At 39.8% G+C, this 22,126-nt stretch overlaps 1 protein-coding gene across 1 annotated transcript in view; it reads left to right on the top strand.

The window, feature by feature from the left end:
- Nucleotides 1-7,197: 7,197 nt before the first annotated feature.
- The window catches only part of LOC129718672 (thymidylate synthase), a 137,113-nt gene continuing 122,184 nt past the window's right edge, over nt 7,198-22,126 (top strand). The window contains exon 1 of the mRNA XM_055669686.1: nt 7,198-7,682. Coding sequence (XP_055525661.1) covers nt 7,337-7,682 — 346 coding nt within the window. The 5' untranslated portion in view covers nt 7,198-7,336. The remainder of the gene's footprint in view (nt 7,683-22,126) is intronic.

Genomic DNA, 22,126 nt, shown 5'->3' with positions numbered 1-22,126 from the left:
GAGAAAATCTGTACATTTTCAGATAAATCTGTGCAGTTGGCAACAGTGTTTGTGAGTGGTAGCAATACTCAGAGGGAGAGATATGCGAAAAGAATGTTGTGAGCCAAACTACCATGGGGCCGTTCAATAATTACGTAAGCAAATATGGGGGGGGGGGGGTGTTATTTTCTTACACTGTCTTACAGGGTAGGGGGGGGGGGGTGAATTGATTACCTTACGTAAGAAATCATTGTTAATGCAGCTGCTCAAATAACCATGTTCATGAAAGTGTGGACGGTAAAATTCATAAAAAGAAAATTACGGAAGGACGATTAACTTGAATCAAAACGAAGTATTGTGCTTGCTTCAGGATGATAAAACTATAATAAAAATCTATATATAGTATATATAGTAAGATCTTACTAGAGTGAGGGGGGGGGGGTATCAAAAAATCTTACGATGTCTTACAAGGGGGGGGGGGGGGGAGAGGGAGTTGAAAAAGTGGAAAAAGTACGTAATTATTGACGGCCCCCATGTCAAAATTCGAGCCAAACGAACAAGAAAGGTTACACATTGAAAGGTATTGCAATAAGGTTCAATAAAGAATATATTTATTTTGACACGTTTTTCATGTTCTATTGCTAAAACATCGGGATACCATCCGTACTGATTAAGCAGGACATGTCCTGATTTTGAAGTCCTATTTAAGCGTCCTGATTTATTTTTTTATATTTTAGCATTTGTCCTGATTTTCTTCAGATATTTCATTTTGTTGTGTGGCAATAAGCAGAATTTTTCAGAATTGCTCAGTAAGTGTTTTCGATTTCAGGTCGCAACGCTCACTGCGATCGAAATTTTTCATTGGTTGAATCTCACTATAGTAATAAAAAGAATCTCTCACGCGTTGACCGTTATCATTAAGCATCTGGCATTTGTTAAGTTTAAGTTGAAACAGTTTACGTGTGTTGAATTTTCAAAGTATCTACATTTTTTTTATTAAGAGGGGGAAATGTTAGTAGCTTAAGTATTTATGATAAATATTAGTAAATAATGAGTATGTGTGTCCAATCACAAATGGTGACTTCTCAACACTGTTAGATATTTGTAATTTTAATTGTTAGGATTTGTTTGCTTTTGCAATTAGGACTTATCATTCGTAGGGATTTAAACCTACTTGTCAGAAAAGGGGAAGTAAATTTATAACTAACTTAATTGCTAACTTATTGGCTATAAAAAGAGCTTATCGTAGCAATTGAGGATTGCAACGAGTTTTGTCGAAAATTGTTAATAATTTTATTTGACATAGTTTCTAATGGTTCAACACCAGTAAGTCTATGTAATTCGAGTGTACCAAACCAAGGAGGACGCTTCAAAATCATTTTCAGAATTTTATTCTGAATCCTTTGGAGCGTTTTCTTCCTTGTTGAACAGCAACTTGTCCAGATCGGTACAGCATAAAGCATTGCTGGTCTAAAAATTTGTTTGTAAATCAAAAGTTTGTTCTCTAAACAAAGTTTAGAATTCCTGTTAATGAGAGGATATAAACATCTCGTACATTTGATGCACTTGGCTTGTATACTCTCAATGTGCTCTTTGAAAATAAGTTTTTTTCAAAGTATCTACTAATGCGTAATAATTCAAAGTGGTTCGATGAAAGTGGATCGTCAGAGATACACTCAGATTTTTACTAGGTATTTTTCTACACGGATTTTCGAATTAATGGTTTTTTCACGCGGATTTTTAAATCGAAGGATTTTCAAATTACGCGTTTTTATACGCGGATTTCTTTATTACCGCGTTTTCCACGAGGTACGTATCCCCGCGTAAAAAAAACTGAGTAAATCAAATATTACGTGTTATATTTGCTCATACTTCGAAGAATAGAATGACTTAGTCAAATTTGTGTCCTGATTTCTAATTTCGACCAGATGGTATCCCTACTAAAACATGAATTGAGAATGCTCCAAAGTTGCTTCATCACAGTGATTTTTAACTGGTGGTTCACAAACCCTTTGTTTGGTCTACAGAATAATGATGAAAGTATATAAAATTAAACATAAACATAAAATTTAACACCTTCACGGTTTTTGTGATGCACTTTATTATTCCCCAGGACTTCCACCGTCACCATCAGTTATACGAGCCGAATAAAAAAGTTAGTCAACATTGCGCTTTGAGAAGCACTCTGGCTAGGGTTACCATTTGGTCGGAGTTAAAAATCAGCACACCTTTTTTTCTGGCACAAATTTGATCTAAGCTATTTTCATTTTTTGAGACATCAATAAATAAAACCACAATCTGAGATTTGCACTGCAACATACGCCAAAACACTCATTCATTTATTTAACGTATTTCTCGGACGATTCAATTCTGCAACTTTGATTCATCAGGCAGCATTTTTCGAGTGGGAACGAGGTTCAACCAAAGAAAAAATTCGTTCAAAATGAGTCCGTTTCTATCCGGGGTCAAGATGAGTACTAAACAATCCTCACCATTTCTGAATATCTGGCATCATTCAGAAAAATCAGGACAAATGCTCAAATATGAAAAATAAATCAGGACGCTCTAAACGGGTCTCAAAATCAGGACATGTCCTGCTAAATCAGGACTAGCGAACCTATACATTAGAGAAAAGACAAGACACTCACCGTTAAGGCAACAGTCAACATCAAAACGGATAACGGCAATGCAAAATGATACAACTCGCCCGTTTTGATGTTGACAGTTGCCTTAACGGTGAGTGTCTTGTCATTTCTCTAATGTATAGGTTCGCTAATCAGGACGGATGGTATCCCTAACTCTGGCACCTCTGATATGTGAAACCCAGTTGCCAAATCAGTGGTTTTTTTCATCGCTTATCTCTCCCTCTGAGGATCTCTACACGGAAAACAAAATCTACCCAACCGGTGGGTACAAACTACCTGAAATGATGTAAACATTATACAACTTACGTGTTGGGTAATTTTGCAATGCGAACGCTGAGTCATTTCAACTTGATAGATTTTAAACATGCTCTTACTCAATGGCGGTGTTTTGATAAAAAGCCAACAATGAGTATTTTGAACCCAACATTGGATGAAAAATCAAACTGGTTGAAGAATTGAAAACCCGAGTGATGAGATTGATTTCGTGAGTGGCAAATATTAGTGAAAATTGGTAGTTTTGGCACTGAGTTGGTGATTTTAAGTGACGAACGGTTTATGTGCATCTGTTTGTTAATAATAACCGTCAATTAAAAACAAGATTAACGATGAATTGTGAGAATGGAGCTGAAGCGGAGGCGCTAACAGGGGAAATTGATGAAGCCAATGATCCCAAGTTGGAAGGTACTTGAATAAATATTAAGATAGATTTTATAGATTGTTTTTCAATTATTTTCTATTTCCAAATAATGTTAAATCAATCGAATGAAACTACCCAAGATAAAGTATAAAAGAGTGAACTCAACGTTGAGTATTTTTGACGTATTATTACACTGAGTGCTATACACCTACTATTAAATTAATCTACAATTACTCAAAATTTGCTTCCTGCACGGAACGACTCCGTTGAGTGAAATCGACATGAATGTGGGTACTTTTCGTTTTCCGTGTAGTGAGTAGCAATGGCCTTTTTACGTACGAATGTATTAGTGCACCTAGTTGAGGAAAGTATTTACAAATCGCCTTTTTGTTTGCTATGCTATGTTTTTGGCAGCTGGACAAATATTCAGTTGAATACTTATTATAAGTTCTAAACTCGTTTCTGAATGAATTTTTCATTCGTGATCATGAATCGGGGGAAGCTGCTGAACATTATCGACCAAAAATGGTAAAAAGTGATAAAAAGTCGGAGCAACGAGATGCGATGATTTACAGTTTGGAGGAAACAAAAGTAACTTTACATGAGTTTACACGTTCATTAGTGTGCGTAGGTGAAAAGTCACTTATCTCTATAGTGCAATTTTCGTAGCGTTTCGTAGTAACCGAAACGCCGGAACCTCTCGAAGCTTCCCAGTACGACTTTCCCTTGCGCACCTCAGTCACAGCTCGTTCGAAATTGTTTGCCGTATATTTATACTTGTTTTCTTCTATTATATGCTGAAAACAAGAAGAAAGTTCAACAATATATGCATGATACACACGCTGTACGGATTTAGATTCAAGCAAATAACAAGAATCAAAATCCGTACGGCACAGTTTTTGTTGAATAAATACAGTTATTTACAAGACAATATATAGCTCGAAAATGACAAAGACTTACCTTTTCCATCAATTTCAAGAAGATTCACAGAGTAAAACACTTATATCCCACTTGAAAAACGTTTTTTTCTGAAGAACGTTTCCTTAGTAAATTCTCTAACGATACAACGAAGTGACAACTGAAACCGATTCACGATTGATTTTTCATTTTTAATATTTTTATTTCATGGCCTAATGGCGCATAGTAAAATTTAACAGAAGGCCAACAGCTCAACGGATATGTGCATGTAACTATCATATGAATTTTCATTTTTATAATGCTTAAAACTGAAGAAAAACATCAAGGTGTACGGGTTTCGATACTGTACGAGTTTCGATCCAGCACGGTACATCAATTTTACATTGAATATTATTGTCCAAAACAATAAAAAAATTGTATTTGTCATTTTTATCATGAAAAAGGGGTGTTGTTATGTATCTTAACAGCATTTTTCCTGGCATTTTTCCTAAACATTCAGAAGTCACTGACAATGTTTTTCATGGTAAAATTATTATCGGTGGAAAGTTCAACAACAAAAAACGTTGTTAAAACATGGTAATGACAATAACCGTTTGCAAGCTTACAGTAGAAATATTAAGAGATTTGCCCAAAACTGAACGCGGTCTAATCCAAACACCGCGCTTGAATCAAAGGCCGCGCTGAGTTGCCAGATGTATGCTGTTTTCGTTTGCATCAACCATCATTGTTAAAGTATCGGGAAAATCTTTGAAGAAATCACTGCTGGAGACAGTGGAGACTAAAAAGCATTACTAATCACCAGAGGAAAATCTATCGCATCATATACACACTTTGTGGTTTCTGTTTTGGGCATTATGATATCAATTTATATTAGATTAATCTGTAAACCTGGCACCCCTGCTAACGCCTTCAGTGTGCTGCCAGAATCGAAGTTTGTTTTGATTTTGGAAAGGGTTGCCAAAGCAGGTAGATTTAATTTTCGCTGTTGCTTACAGTGTCCCGGAGAAAATAAAATCGACTCGGCAACCAAGAAGGGCATTGGTCTCAGAGTTGCTGTTTATAGCGCGGCGAACAAGTTTCAGTGAAACTCACAATATCATGTGTTTTATGGTTACAATAAAAATCATTGTCCATTTACTGTTCTCACTGCGAAATACATCGTAAATTTTTTTTCGGGTGGTACACGCTCGTCAAATTTAACTCTAAACTGAGGTGCTTATTACGGGAGTCACTTCACGGTGAAATATATTGCACTCTCACGCTCACTTCACTTTTTTAGACCTATTCCCAATTCCACCTCAAGGTTTTTCCTGAACTAGTTTGCATTGTTTTCAAAAAAAAAATGAAAATTTGACCGCTTTAAGGCACGGATCAAATTCTGATTCGCTTCGTTACTAAAGAATAAATCCAATATTTACCATTAGATCACAAATCAATCAACTTTAAGACTTATGGCATCTTCGTGGAATCATTCCACCGTTCAAAATGGTCGTGAAATAATGGTGCTTATTACGGGAGTCACTTCACGGTGAAATCAGAGTGAAGTGAACAAAATCCTATTACGGGACTCACGTAAGTGAGAAAAACGTCGCAAAGTGACATCTGCCGCGGAATCTGGGTTATTATGAGTGTCATATCAGTGAAGTGAGAATGGAAAAAGCGACGTTTCGCGTGGAATTATTTCACGACCATTTTGAACGGTGAAATGATTCCACGAAGATGCCGTAAGTCTTAAGGTTGTTTGACTTGTGATCTAATGGTAAACATTAGATTTATTCTTCAGTAACAAAACGAATCAGAATTTGATCCATGCCTTAAAGCGGTCAAATTTTCATTTTTTTGTTCGATGAAAAAAATGCAAACTAGTTTAGGAAATTTTCGATCCCGAAAAAAAAAATTTTTTGGATGCCGAATGTCTTAAAAATGCAGAACACGTCAAGATCTGGTGTTCTCTAAAAAACGGAAAAAAACTACTTTCTGGGACTTAGAGATTTTCGAGCTGGGAAACAATCTCATTTCACTTGTCCTATTCTCAATTTCACTTCACTGTCAATCTCACTCAACGGAGGTGATTCTTGTCACCTCACTTGAGGTGGAATCGGAAATAGGTCTTAAAAAGTGAAGTGAGCGGGAGAGTGAAATATATTTCACCGTGAAGTGACTCACAACAACCCAGATTCTACGGCAAATGTCACTTTGCGACGTTTTTCTCACTTTCATGAGTCCCGTAATAGGATTTTGTTCACTTCACTCTGATTTCACCGTGAAGTGACTCCCGTAATAAGCACCGAGTGAGATGTCACTCACTTTCGTTAGAAGAGAACCTACTCTGAACAGAGTTTTCATGATATTGCTCATTTATGCGTAGAGTCGCCATGTGTCAGAAATTGAGTAGGAATTACCGCTTTGAAATGAAACTGAGTTAAAGCTACTCAGTTTGCTCGTTCTGACTTTTGATCCCTTTGATGAATGAAACTGCCAGAGGTTTGTTGCATTCAATTATAACAAAATCACAAGTTTTTTTCGAATTTTTGTTTTTTTTTTGCATATACATATATGTAATAAAAAACCAAGCCTTATTAAATCATTAGTGTATCTTCTGCCTTAGTAGCTTCATCAAAAACCGCAGCATTACGGTTCACTGTTACCCGGGAACTGTGACTTGAGGTTTTAAAAAGTACACATGCCAAAAAATCCATAACCATTCTCATATCTGGAGGAAGTCTAATACGAAAATAAAAAACACTTTTTTCAAACAACAATACAACACGTTTTTACAAACAACAACTTATTTTTAGCGAAACGTTTTTAAATGTTTTCAATACCACTCAAAACTAAAGAGTAAAGTAGGAAATTATGACAATCTGAGTAACTGTTACTCAGTTCGGTAAACGAAACTTACTCAATTTTTGACGTTTTAATAGACAATGTAAAACTGAGTCAAAGTTGCTCAATTTAGAGTAAAATTAAAGGAGCGTGTACAGATTTTTTCCGGAAAAAGTACAGATAAAAAGATTTTTCACCTTCCAGTATAGATGGAAATGTGGCAACACTGCTCACAAGAAACTCACAATAAGAAAAATGCGTTATTCGAAAGGTTGTAATATTGTATAACTATTTGAAAAAAAAAAAACTATATTTTTCTACTGATTGTAAAATGTCAGTTAATCCCGAGAGCGTAGTTGTTTGCCAGAATGAAGATGAAAAGCAATATCTTGATTTAATACGCAAAGTATTGAATTATGGGAAACGACGTATCGATCGCACAGGAGTTGGTACTCTATCATGTTTTGGCGCGCAAATGCGTTTTAATTTACGGAATAATACGATGCCACTACTCACAACCAAACGAGTTTTTTTCCGAGGTGTAGCTGAAGAATTGCTCTGGTTTATCAAAGGAAGTACAAATGCTAAAGAATTACAGGAAAAAAATATTCATATTTGGGATGGTAACAGTACGCGGGATTTCCTGGATTCAGCAGGTTTCACAGATCGTGAAGAAGGTTAGTATTGTACAACATTTATGATTTCTATATTGTCCTATAACTTACCTCTTGTAGTATGAATATTAGAATTAATTCGGTGGTTCATTAATCAATACGTATTGAACGCTTTAAAGATTATGTCTGCATATATAGTCTCAATAACATTGAAATAGTTTCACTCAAACGAAATTTTTATTGATACCAGCAAAATTTTGTTGATTTTTGGTGTGATGTCTACCAGCAATCCAAAGCAAAGCCTTGGTGCTACATTCCGATTCAGAACATGACCTTCTGTTTACTATACACAGATTTCGCAGCCAACCGTCAAGTATACAGGACGATTGCGGGGCTAGCACTACGAATTGCGATCCTACTGACACTAAAGGCCCAAATACAATGGATTCGTTGCGGCTGCGTATGCGACAATTTGTCAGCCCTTCATACATTTTCTGTCAAATTAACGTCAACGCAAACGTATCCATTGTGCTTGGGCCTTAACCACCCCTTTGGCATCACGTCATGTTTCAAGGGCTAAGGAGGAAAGGGAAAAAAATCTCACTACTGACAGCGGGCACAAATTAATTTGAGCCCAGGACATGAGTTCACTGTCATTCACTGTTACCCGGTATAGGGATACCAAAGGCTCGGCCTTAACAGTCTCCTCCGAGTCGAGGCTCGAACCGACGACGACCGACTTGTTAGGCCAGCATCACTAGGACAGGACGTGACAAGTGGGTTCTTGCACAAACATCATATCAAGAAGACTGGCATCTCTGGATCGATCCCATACGTCCCATACAATCCCGGCAACCATCTGCTAATGTTTTATGTTATTTGAACAGTTCTAGTAAATCAGATTTAACTTCGCATGACCTCAAGTACGCACTTGAAGGTGTCATGAACTTCGTAAAAATAAATAAATTTTGAGGTTTGTTCTACTGAATACTTACATTTTGTTGATTAGAAAATAAGGATAGTGATTAAAAAAACGGATAATTATTACAACACCTATTCTTCACGAAATACCGAGCTCGAGTTTGTTTACTAAGCATATAAGAAACCTCAATTCTATGGTTACAAAGGTTTTTTATCTCACTCTTTGCGCATCACGCTTTGATCTATAATTTATGTGTCATTTCTCTTCTCGTACAGCTTCTAATGCGGGTCTGGGGTGTGGGGGCGGTACCGATTGACTTTCGATAGGTTTGGGATTGTTTGGGGCCCAGGATGGAGCGGGGAGAGCTTGGTTCTGGCTTTCTGCTATGAAGTTTAGTTGTTTTTTCAACGTAACAACGCCCTATGCATTTGTGTATGTATATGTGTTCTGATGTATAAGGTCTATCAAGCGACGACTCTTCAATCTTTGGACAAACTATAAAAAAGTAGTAAATTACCCGACCAAACGACTATAAAATATTACCACAGGAAGCGTAGTAAATGTGTTGAGCATGACATGTCCTATATATCCCCTTTGACTTGTCCTATATCCCTCTCTCTTTGTATCCCGCCTTAGTTTATCTATCTTTATACTATTGAGTAGTCAAAATCATATAAAACCGCGCCTTAACATTTTTTTTATTGACATAAGCACACTACTGAATTTTTTTTAACTACGCCCTACCTCTTACACGATAACATGAGTTTGATATCGTTGAGAGGTTTTATCATTCACAGATTTACACCTAGAATTTCTTCGATAATCAACAAATCAGGACAGGGAAATAAGAGAAGAGACAAAACAACCAGCGATAACCAATCCAAGCAATCACCAGATTCAAGACAGACAAGAGGGAAGTATCCTCTAAACCAAGTACAGATGTAGATTTTTTTTCTCTTATTATTATTATTATATTTAATCGTTTGTTTTACTATTATTATTATTATTATTACTTTTTAATGACTGAATGACTGCAATGCAGTTAAAAACCCCTTAACAAAAAAAAACAGTTTTTATTTATTTATTCATTTATTTATTTGTTCAATCATTTATTTGTTTATTTAATCATTTATTTATTTATTTGTTTTTTTTTTCTTTCGAGCGCTCGAATACCTTCCCAATCTTTCCCCAATCCCTTCCAATGGCATTCATACAGTCCCGCAAGTAGCAGTCAGCCATTATCCTTCCTTAAATATCGGGGTTGGACAGACTTGGCTCCAACTGCCCCACCATCTACCGCAAAATGAAAAAAAAAAAATGAAAACAGCCAAGCACATTTTTTTAATTCTAAATTAGCAGGGAAAAGAGGGAGGTACATTTTTCATATATACGAGTTAGTGGGGATTTAAGGTGAGAGGAGGGGAGTTACAATTTTGATTTTAACTATATTAAGTTATAAGATTTATTTATTTGTACATCCCTGTCCTTTGGTTCAGTAAGGGTCTGGGCGCGTTCTACCAACTTTGTCGAGGTAGATGTCAAGTGTGAGTAAGCGATGACAGTGGGTCGCCACTGACGAGCATTAGAAGCAATATCATAGATATCCCTGGTCACATTGTAAAAAAGCGGGTAGCTTACGATACATCGACACTCTGTCAAGCTGCATCCTCGCTACATGATTATTCTGAAACATAAAACCTAAAATATCCATTCTCTGGACAAGTCTACACTGCCGTTCCATAATTGTCCCATGTTACAAAATTGTCCCATGTTACTTTTTTGTCATTTTTACTTCTCATCACCAAACGTCGTTTTTCTACGTATATTTTCAGAAAAATACGTCAACAAGAATTTTTTGTTCTGAAAATGTTTAAAAAAAACACCAAGTCTGTTTGTCCCATTGTTGAGTTTTTAGGCATAACTGTCCCACTAGAGTAATCTTCACAATTAGTTAACTATATATCGTTATTACGAAGCGCAGGGTTCAGAAATACTTGGAACTGGATGTTATGAACTTCTAAAGATTGCGGAGTGTTAAGCCTGTATCAGACTAACCGTTGCAGCGGTCATCCGCTACCGTTCCGTTCTTTTTCGACCAATCAGAACACAGCGGTCGACCGTCGCTTGTTGTTGTTGCAAAAAATAGAATTATTTCTATTTTTGCCGCCAACCGTTCCCAACGGTTGGCGACTGCTGTCATTGTCATGGCGAAGGCAAACGTGCCTCTTCAAACCTACCCAAATTCACTATTATGTCGTTTTCGTTTTTGCGGTGTAGCTACCCCGCGGACTACACTTTGTCCTATCACTGTTTTTTTACATTTTCCGGACTATCCCGGACTACCCTTTTTCTGTCCCGGACAGTCCGCGCAAGAAACAGAGTGCAGTTTTGAAGACACCAACACATTCTCACGTATGTGTCAAAATAAAAAAAAAAATGTGTCAAAATCGGTTTGCTTTGATTATTGTTCTTCGCGTGTCAAACATCAGGTTGAATTTTATTTATTTTATTTTGTTATTTCGTCAATTTTCAGTAAATTGGCAAGTTTTTCGTACAGTAGCACAAATGCGATAAAAGACAATGGCGATAATGACCAAAACAAAAGTAACAGTTACCTCTGGTATTACCGGTATTACGCACACCATTGCAACTGCTCGGAAAGTGTTTTTTTTTTTCAGCTGCAAAGCGTAGTCCGGGACGGGATAGTCCTGCCGTAAAAACGAATTCGACATTAGAGACATGTCAAATAGAAATGTGTGCTTCTCTTTTTGGCACACACGACCAGTGCTGATAAAAGTCATTTTCCTCAGCAAAATTCTTCGAAAATGACAGCCAATCATTTTCAATTTTCACTTCCAATGACCGCAGCACTCTTTCAGATACACTAGATTCTCGTCCTAGTAACGTGCTGTTATACTCAGATGAAATAGATCGCGCGCATCGTTCATGGTTACGGAATAAAATTTGACGACAAATCCAACCAAATGATCTTCACTTCAAAGCGAAAAAGAAAAACAAACAGTCTACTCAACCAAAATAAACCTCACCGAAACACTTTTTCATTGACACTGACCGATGCCTTGACAATCTTCGTTAACTGATAAACTGATTTTGTTGTCTTGCTTTCATCGCATGAAATATAATGAGGTGTTTTGACAGTTCACTTCCATGCAAAAAGCGGGAAGGGAGAACTCTGAAAAGATTGTAAAAAAATAACGTTTCTGGATGCCTTTTTTCACTTTCACTCAAGACTGTCAACAAATATCAACCCTGCACACGACAGCCAGTCAAAACATTGATAGCACCGGCAACGCTGGTTGGCCATGACAAATTTCAACCAACGCACACTGGCAAAAAAAGTAAAAGGGTATGTGCTTGAGTGCACAAACGTAGGCTTGATGTGGGACTATTGTGGGTGTAAGGATTCAATTCTGCAATAGCCATAGTATATAACACACACCAAACATACAAATACCATACACAACAATCCATGAACAAAAAAACACATACACCTGTCATAAACCATAGCATACAAACTAATAGGAAAAATAATTAACTTGTTGCCTATTAAAGTGTTCTGTCATAAATAAATTTACCTCGGATGAATGCATTTTTGCACACACATGTTATACACACATACACGTTTTACACACACACAACTCACAAGCACACGCTTCTCAGACACACCCACGCTACTTGCACACACCACTTACACACACCCACACACCACTTACATACACACGCCACTTACACACACACACGCCACTTACACACACACACACAAACACACACACACACACACACACACACACACACACACACACACTTGGTATACGACACACTATACCTACACAAATTACTATCGGCAGCATCCAAACGGCTTCCAAGTCTTCCAATGGTCCCTTCCAACGGCTTCCAATGGTCCCCAGTGCCGATCACGTCCAGTTTCGGGGTCCAACTCAGATCGAAGGGAAGCCGAACTGTTCGCCTTGACGGTCGACCAGTGAATGATCTTCTCTCAACACGGAATGTCCTTTTATAGCGTCACCAGCGTTGCCAGGTCATTTTTTTTAAATCTGGAAGAGGCAAAATAAAAATCTGGAAAAAATCTGGCAGTCATTTCGTGGGGTGAAAGGTTAATTTTTCGAATAAAAGTCTTGGGGTACGCAAAATTTGAAGTAACAAAATTGCAAAATTTCGCGCCAAAATTGAAGTGATGACCTTTTTGCGAAACAGAGAAAATAAAATCTGGATAAAATCTGGATCATCCATGAAAAATCTGGATAATTGGACATCAAAGCTGTCTACCTGGATACATGTTCAAAAATCTGGATAATCCAGCTAAATCTGGATACCTGGCAACGCTGAGCGTCACTCAGTGTGGGGAACTTGGGTGATTGGGGGAAGAACCAATCACGTGGAAGCATCTCTGCTTTCTTTCTTCGTCGCTTACGTTGGGTGATGAATGCGATGCCAATGGCTGGCATTGCTAGCCAGTGACTGAATGCGTGAAATCATTTCGTCTATGTTTTTGAAGTCTGCGTTAGGGAAATTTACCAATCGTATAAGAAATGTATGTGGATATTCGACCTTCAAACTTTCCCGCAATTTTCACGGAGTAATGAGAAAATGGCAACTAAAATTATCATGTTATACAAATCTTGTATGTTTTAGCTTTCCAACGGTATATTAACTATTGAAATCAGAACAGTTGTTTGAGCGCTATTAGCATCTAAAATCTTCCATTCCGCCAACCAAAAACGTTACATGTTCAATCCAGTTTTCCCAGAATGTACCTTAGTATAGAAAAGAAAGACGTAGTCCCACGTCAAAATGAACCCAAATTTCCACTAATTAAAAGCCGCTGGGCTGGATATCTTAAATATAGCATTTCTTATGTAAAATTGGTCAACAAATTGATTGGCGATGGTTTCATTTTGGACAGGGCACGGGAAACGGTCTGTTTTGCCTCTTTTCACCTTGTTTTTGAGTATTTTTGGAAATATAGACTCTTTCCCGTGCCCTGCACAGAATGAAAATATCACCTATCGTTTTATTTGCCAATTTTACATAAGAAATGCTATATTCAAGGTATCCAGTCCAACGGCTGTCGTGTGTGCCGAAAAGAGAAGCACACATTTTTATTTGACATTTCCTTAACCTTTCTTTCTTTCTATTCGCAAACGCTGTAGAGCAAACTCGTATAATAAAGTTCTCTTATTCTTTTACCTTAAATTTCCACGTGTTCTAATTTTCCGTATCACTGCACAAAGATTCTATCAGGTTTTGAGCCCAGTTAGCGCGAGCGCGGAAAAAGTGATAAATAAAACATGGACAGAGAAGTGGAAAATGTCCGCGTGCCTCAGTTCGATGGATCGAATTATCCGCAGTGGATGTACCGGATGTCAGTGCTACTGGAGGAACACGAACTTCAGTGCTGCATCGAGCAGGAAGCGGTGAAAGATCCGCAATTATTGGTGGTGATCTAGTCGCTGTGAGGGAGGCGAAAAATAAGTTGGCGCGAATAAAAAACGATAGGCGTTGCAAGTCGCTGCTGATTTCTCGGATTGGAGTATATATGTTGGAGTATATTCAGGATCAGCAGTCCCCGAGGGCCATTTGGGTGGCTCTGGAGCGCGTGTTCCAGCGATAAAGTATCGCCAGTTGTCTCCATCTGCAGAAGAAACTTCTCACACTTCGGCACGAGGGCGGAAGGTTACAAGATCACTTCTTAACCTTCGAACGAATCATTCGGAACTATAAGTCGACCGGAGCGAAGCTGGAAGAAATCGACATCGTATGCTATTTGCTACTAACGCTGGGGCAAGGCTACGCCACCGTTGTTACCGCATTGGAAACAATGCCGGAGGGCAAACTGTCGTTGGAGTTCTGCAAGTGCAGATTGCTTGACGAGGAAATCAAGCGCGGCGGTGAAGGTAGAAGCAGGTCGAGTAGCTCCGAAGTGGAAGCGGCTGCATTCAGCGGATCTGGCGGTGTGAAGCAGCAGAAGAATTAGGAGAAGTATTCCAAGTGGAAGTGTTTCGGATGCCAACGGGAAGGGCACAAGATTGCCGATTGTCCAAAAGAAAAGAAGAAGGAATCTGCAAAAACCAGTGCACATCTGGGAAAAGCCGACAAAGGTGTTTGCTTTCTCAGCGATGAGCATGATGGACAACCGAAAACGAGCTGAATCATTGACTCTGGTTCATCGGAGCATCTGACCAACGATCGGAAGCTGTTCGAGAAGCTATTGCCGATGAAGGAACCGATGCGCTTCTCGGTAGCGAAAGAAGGGCAGTCCATCGTCGTCAAACAGTACGGTGAGATCCATGCATTTGCCATATCGAGTGGTAAACCGATTCGAATTACTCTTAAAGACGTGTTATACATCCCGGAAGTGCGAGTGAACTTATTGTCCGTTCGTAAAATGGAAATGGTTGAACTAAAAATTGTGTTCGCTGACGGTGTAGTGAATATTAAACGAAATTCGGAAGTGATTACAGTTGGAGTACGCCGCGGGAAACTCTACGAGATGGATTTCAATCGGGAAGAGCCATCCAAATCAGTGTTATATTCGTGCGGTCGGGTGCCCAAGGAACTTGAACTCTGGCATCGTCGGTACGGGCATCTCAGTGCGAAAAACTTAAAAGTGTTGATAGCAAACGAAATGGTCGAAGGACTGAGTAGTAAATTGAAGCCATCAGGTGGCGAGTTCGTTTGTGAACCGTGTCTCGTAGGCGAGCAATCGCATAAGCCCTTCTCCGCGCGCGAGGGACGACAGTCGAAGCGAGTGCTTGAACTCATTCATTCGGACGTTTGTGGCCCAGTGTCGCCGGTGAGCATAGAAGGCGAAAAGTATTTTGTGACATTCGTCGACGACTGGAGTCGGTTCACGGTGGTATGGCTGATGTACTCGAAAGACGAAGTGTTAAATAAGTTCAAAGAGTACGAAGCGTTAGTGCGTTCGAAATTCGGAACGCGTATTTCACGGTTTCGCTGCGCCAACGGTGGGGGATACGTCAGTCACGAGTTTAATAAATTTTGCAAGCAGCAGGGAATCCAAATTGAATGGACCATTCCCTATACACCCGAGCAAAACGGCGTGAGCGAGCGAATAAACCGGACACTTGTGGAGAAGGTTCGGTCCATGCTCGAAGACAGCGGCGTCGGCAGAATGTTCTGGGGTCCTGCTATCCAAACGGCGGCATACTTGGCCAATCGCAGTCCTGCCAGTGCGATTGATCAGCGGAAAACTCCGTACGAGGTTTGGGAAGGACGGAAGCCAAATGTCCGGAGCCTGAGGGCGTTTGGAGCAGACGTCTTCGTTCACATCCCCAAAGAGATAAGAAAGAAGCTGGACGCGAAATCCTGGAGAGGAACTTTTGTGGGCTACTCTTACTGCGGTTATCGAGTATGGGACCCTAAGCGCAAGGAGATCGTTGTAGCTCGAGATGTAGTCTTCGTCGAGAGTGAAAGAAAATTAAGTTTGGAAAAGAGTCAAAAGCTTGGCAGCATCTCCGATGTGTTTCCGGTTCCTGCAGTTCGAGACGAATCCGATAGCGAATCCGACAATGGTAGCCATGCTGAAGATACCTCCGATGAATACGGTAAAGTACCGGAAGGACCGGGCGATGAACAGGAAAGATCGGACGATGAATCGGACGAGCAAGGTGCAGGTTCGATCCACGAAGATGCGGATGAAACCTTCGGCAGCTCCGCTGATAAAACAATCCAAGAAGACGGCGCAGAAGAAACGGAAAATGCCTGGGAAACAGCGATAGATCGTAAATCGAGACGACACCGTAAGCCTCCGGGTTGGCATACGGATTACGATATGAATGGTTTCGCCATTAATGCAACGAGTTTCGTGGAAAACCTACCAAGTTCGCTAGCGGATATGAAGAAACGACCGGATTGAGAAAAGTGGAAAGCAGCCATTCGTGAGGAGATGGAGTCTCTTGAGCGGAATCAAACGTGGGTGTTAGTAAAACTTCCTGGAGGACGAGTACCAATCACGTGCGAATGGCTATTCAAAGTGAAGCGAAACGAAGCCGATGGGAAGGAGCGCTACAAGGCTAGGCTCGTGGCTCGTGGCTTCAGCCAGAAAGCCGGATTCGACTACGGTGAAACCTATTCACCAGTGGCGCGTCTGGACACCGTGCGCACTGTTTTCGCTGTAGCAAACGAGCAGAGGACGGCAGTGCACCAAATGGATGTGAAGACTGCCTTCCTCAACGGGCAGTTGGACGAGTAGATTTTTATGACACAGCCGGAGGGTTTCGAGCAAGGCAAAGAACTGGTATGCCTCCTCAAACGTTCACTGTACGGGCTTAAGCAGGCATCAAGGGCCTGGAATGCGAGTTCCATGCATTCGTGGAACGACTAGGGTTCAGCAGAAGTTTGAGCGATAAATGTCTCTACGTAAAGGGATCCGGAAGTAACCAAGTTATCCTTGTGCTGTACGTGGACGACCTATTTGTGGTCGGTCGTCAGCTGAGAACGATTAAAGCAGTGAAGCAGTGCCTGGCGAGTGAATTTGAAATGATGAACATTGGAGAGATGCGAACGTTTCTCGGCATGAAGATTGACCGGGACGTGGAGGCGAGGATTACTCGAATTAGCCAGAGAGGATTTCTCAAAAATTTACTTCGTCGTTTCAACATGCTCGAGTGCAACCCAGCATTAACGCCGATTGAGTGTCGCCTGCGCCTGACGAATGGGGTGGAAGCCGAGCGTACTGAGAAACCGTACCGAGAGTTGATCGGGTGTCACACGTACGTGACGCTGACGTCAAGACCGGACCTGTGTGCTGCGGTCAGCTACCTGAGTCAGTTTCAAAGCTGTCCTACGGAAGTGCATTGGATGCCCGCCAAGAGGGTGCTGCGGTATATTAAAGGGGCGTTGGACTTAGGTTTGGTGTTCTCAGTGAAGGATTCAACACCGACTATGGAAGCATTCGCCGATGCAGATTGGGCAAACGATCCGGTGGACAGGCGTTCGCTTAGTGGATACGTCTTCCGAGTGTGTGGCGGTACCGTAAGTTGGTTGACTCCAGACCGTAAGTCTGGTTGTATCCAGACGGATCGACGCTTCCAGTGGCAGTTTACCTCAGGCCTAAAGCAGGGCCGAAATCGAAATTATTGAATATATTACAGATTTCGAAAGACTTGAGTTCACACTATGAAGCTGTGACTGAAATTTCTAAAATCAGGCCGAACAAGCTCCGTGTCGTGGTCAATGACCTTAAAGAGGCCAACGATATAGCTTGCTCCGAGCTCTTTACACGAGAATACCGTGTCTATGTACCCGCTAGAGATGTGGAGATCGACGGTGTCGTGACCGATTCGAGTGTTTCCGTCGAGTGTATATTAAAAAGTGCTAAAGGGTGCTATAAGAACAGCACATGTCCTGTGAAGGATGTGAAGGTGCTCGACTGCAAGCAATTGCGGTCGGTATCGCTAGTCGGTGACGAAAAAGTTTACACTCCGTCAGTCTCGTTTCGAGTTACGTTCGCCGGGTCTGCACTACCAAGCCACATCTCGATCCACCGGGTTCGTCTCCCTGTGAGGCTCTACGTGCCCCGCGTCATGAACTGCCTGAATTGCAAGCAGTTAGGCCATACAGCCGCCTTCTGCTGCAATGAGGCACGTTGTGGTAAGTGTGGGGAGACTCATGCGGAAGATTTTTGCAGTGTTAACGCTGAAAAGTGTATTAACCCGGGGAAAATCTGCATGAGCTCTCGACATGTGCGGTGTATATGCAGCGCAGGGATAAAATAAAACGGTCTCTCAAAGAGCGTTCAAAGTGTTCCTACGCTGACATGCTAAAGAAGACCGTTACCACTTCTCCCGTTACTTCGAACCCCTTCGATCTATTGTCCTCTGATGAAACCGATTCTGACGATTCACCAGCGGGAACATCTTATGCCAATCCTGGGGAGTCTAGAAAGAGGAAAATATTTCCTCTCCTAAACTTCCCCGAAAAGGTCCTAAGATTTCCCAAAGTGAAATGAATGGTACAAACAAACCTAAAAGTGCAGCGGAAAAACCGAAGCAAACCCCTCCTGGGCTAGCAAATTTAAAGTCCCAGAAAGAGTTCCCTGCACTTCCTGGAACATCTAAAACCCCAGTTGTTCCTTTTGCACATCCAATTGAAAAATCAAATGCTGGACTGGTGAAAGTTTCTGACATTGTGTACTGGATTTTTGAAACTTTCAATGTACCCGATCCAATAAAAGTTTTTCTTACAGCATTCCTCCCAACAGTTAGAACATTTATGAAGCAGTTGACTGCTCAATGGCCCCTCCTTGCAGCGATCGTATCCTTCGATGCCTAATTCATCTGCTAATCTGAAGGATTCTATCTCTGTTTTACAGTGGAATTGTAGAAGTATTTTACCAAAAATTGATTCGTTTAAAGTTTTGATAAATAAAAACAAATGCGATGCATTTTCTATTTGTGAACTTGGCTTATAGACTGTTCCGAAAATTATAAATACATCTTCTTTCTTGAATAAAACAAAAAATACAGGATTTCTCGGGTCATTTTATTCTGAAATATAGATAATAAGTGTTTTCTTTCCAGTTTCAATTCAAGTTGGGATTATTTTTCGTAGGATACGCGAGTTCTCTAAATTTTCTTTTAACACTACTCATAAGCTTTTGCACAATGTGTTCTCCGACCATTTTTACCACTTTAAGCCAATCTTTTTTAAATTTTTCAACATACTTCCTAAGATTTGCCTTGGTCAAAGCCCAAAAACTTTCAATAGGGCGAATTTCAGGGCAGTTTGGAGGATTCATCTCCTTTGGGACACATGTGACATTATTTGTTTTATACCACCCTAGTGCATCCTTAGAGTAATGGCAGGAAGCAAGATCGGGCCAAAAGATTGGAGGATTGTTATGCTGCTTAACCATGGGTAACAACCTTTTTCTGCAAACACTCTTTCACGTAAATTTTACCATTCATTGTGTCATTCGTAATGAATGGACGAGATATTTTCCCACATTCACAAATGGCCTGCCAAACCATTACCTTCTTGCCGAATTTTTCGGTGTAAATGACTTTCACTGGTCCAGGGACATCCTTTCCCTTCGGTGATCGGTGATAAAATTGCGGTCCTGGCAGAGTCTTATAGTCCAGTTTTATGTAGGTTTCGTCGTTCATGATAACACACCCCATTTTTTTGGTCAGAAGTTTGTCATAAAGCTTCCGAGCTCTCGGTTTCACAGATTCAGCTTGTTTTGGATTTCGTTTTGGCTGCTTCTGTTTCCGACGGGTCTGCAGACCCATTCTTCCCTTGGCACGCATAACGTTACTCGCCGAGGTTCCAAGCTTTCTCGCCACATCTCGTACTGATACTGAAGGATGCCGCTTGTAGTATTCCTTAAACTTTTTGTCCACTGTGGGATCAACAGGCCCGGGTTTTCTACCACGTCTTGGGACATCAGTAAATGTGCACTCTTCACAATACTTCCGCAATGCGGTTTGAGCTGCTCCGATACTTATACCTTCTTCTCTGGCTAATTATCTTATAGAAAGACCACTCACGGTGCCCCATTTGTGCACAATTCGCTTTCTTTGCTCGGGAGAAAGTCCACGCATTTTCAAAATTTCGCACTAAATGTTAGAAAAAATGACAGCATCTGTTTCTTTTGGATGTAAACAACAGGACGCAGCCAACGTTTGGTTGAATACTGCACGTTATTTGAAATGACGGTTGATCGTAAGTGTATTTATAATTATCGGAACGGTCTGTACTTCGAATACTGATCTCAACTTCCATGATTTTAATATTATTCGCCTTGATCGAGACATCCCACATGGAGGAGTACTTTCAGGGATTAAAAAGTGTTATTCTTTTTATCGTATTAACCTCCCCTCGATTCCAGGTATCTAAGTTGTCGTATGTCAAACGACAATACAAGGTAAAGAGCTAAATAAATAAATGATGATGATGGTCCCATTTCATACCCCTACATCGGTTTGAGCTGGTCGATTTATCTAAGTAAGATATTATATAGAGTCATACAATGTGACCAGTTGGCAAACAAATAACGGACTGGTTATTAATACAGACATATTAACCCTTCAAAAGAATACCAATAATTTAACAATGAGTGAAAAAACGATTTTCCAATACCATCATGGATCCAAGGCTCATTCAGAACGTTTCCAACCCAAAAATTATCTGGACTTGGTTAGGAAATGAACCTAACATTTAGGAGTATTAACTAATCAGAATTGATTCTAGATAACGATCCAAAACTACGAGAGAGATCCTGTGATACTATAGTTCTCGATAACGAGCTTTACAGTCCACAGGCAAACCCAAGCCTTTTCAGTTTTTTCTCCCAACCCTTGTTCATAATCGTTAAAACAGAGAAATATCAAAAGTCAGAATAACAGCAAATATGATATTTCATACCAAAAAGCAACTTTCCAACCCGGTATGCTTTTTGTTTCAATTTCAGGGGTTTAATCCTGATGTACTCAATATTCAGATTGTCTATGTCAGTCTACGCGCGCGTGGCTCAAACATGTGTAGACGACTCTTTTTTGAACTCTACTATTAAATATTATACAACTAATTCAAACAAAAATCCATCATCATCAGTGAACATAATAGCTAAGTTTACCTAATAAATTAAAAAAAAATAAATAAATTTTACAATCTTCGTCATTAATTTACAAAAAATTCTATATAATCTGTCTACAAAACAGACTTTATGTGTGAAATACAAAGCCTTTTAAACTCCGCCATTGTTACTGCACGTTTTACCTGTCTTGGCATCGAATTGAAAAAATTTATTCCTTTGTACAACAGAGAGTTCTGTGATCTTGCAAAAAGAAAATTTGGTGTTCTAGCATCATCCGCGTTTCTAGTGTTTTACCTATGAAAGTCACTTCCCCTATCAATTCGATTACGAAAATATCGAGGTAGCATATTATTAAAAATAATAATCACTCCAAGATACTTTATTTCGTTTACGCGATCGATCGTCTCACCATCAATTGCAATATTTACGTCTGGTCTGGAGTTGGCAGAAGAGATGATTAAGTACTTTGTTTTACTAATATTTAATTTAAGCTGTTTAAATTTCAACCAATTCGCCAGATAATGTAAATCTTGATTTAAAAGTGCCATAACGTTATTAGGATTCTTGGCCGCAATGAACAACCGTAATACTCGCTTCATGTCATTATTATGAATAATGAACAAAATGGGCCCTGAAACACTTCCTTGCGGTACACTTAGTGTATTAGTAATGGAATCCGATTCAGAATAATTAGGGGGTTATACCTTTTTAGTTTTCAAAAAACCGAAAAAAATTTATTGCATTATCTTTAAATACAACATCTTAAGAACATTTTCACAAATTTTCATAAAGATCTGAGCAATAGGAGGAAAGTTAGAGCGATTTGCAGCGCGCCTCGCCACGGCCGCATAAGCTAAACTAGAAACTTTACACGCGATTATCTCGGAATAGTGTTTTCAGAAAAATGACTTTGCCGTGATCCTTATTACGGGAAAACTACTGAACCGATTTCATTCATCTTTTTTTTTAAATTTTCGTTATTAA

This window comes from Wyeomyia smithii, chromosome 1 (assembly GCF_029784165.1).
Source record: "Wyeomyia smithii strain HCP4-BCI-WySm-NY-G18 chromosome 1, ASM2978416v1, whole genome shotgun sequence".
In the NCBI taxonomy this organism is placed as follows: domain Eukaryota; kingdom Metazoa; phylum Arthropoda; class Insecta; order Diptera; family Culicidae; genus Wyeomyia; species Wyeomyia smithii.
This window is presented reverse-complemented; position numbering and strand designations above follow the sequence as displayed.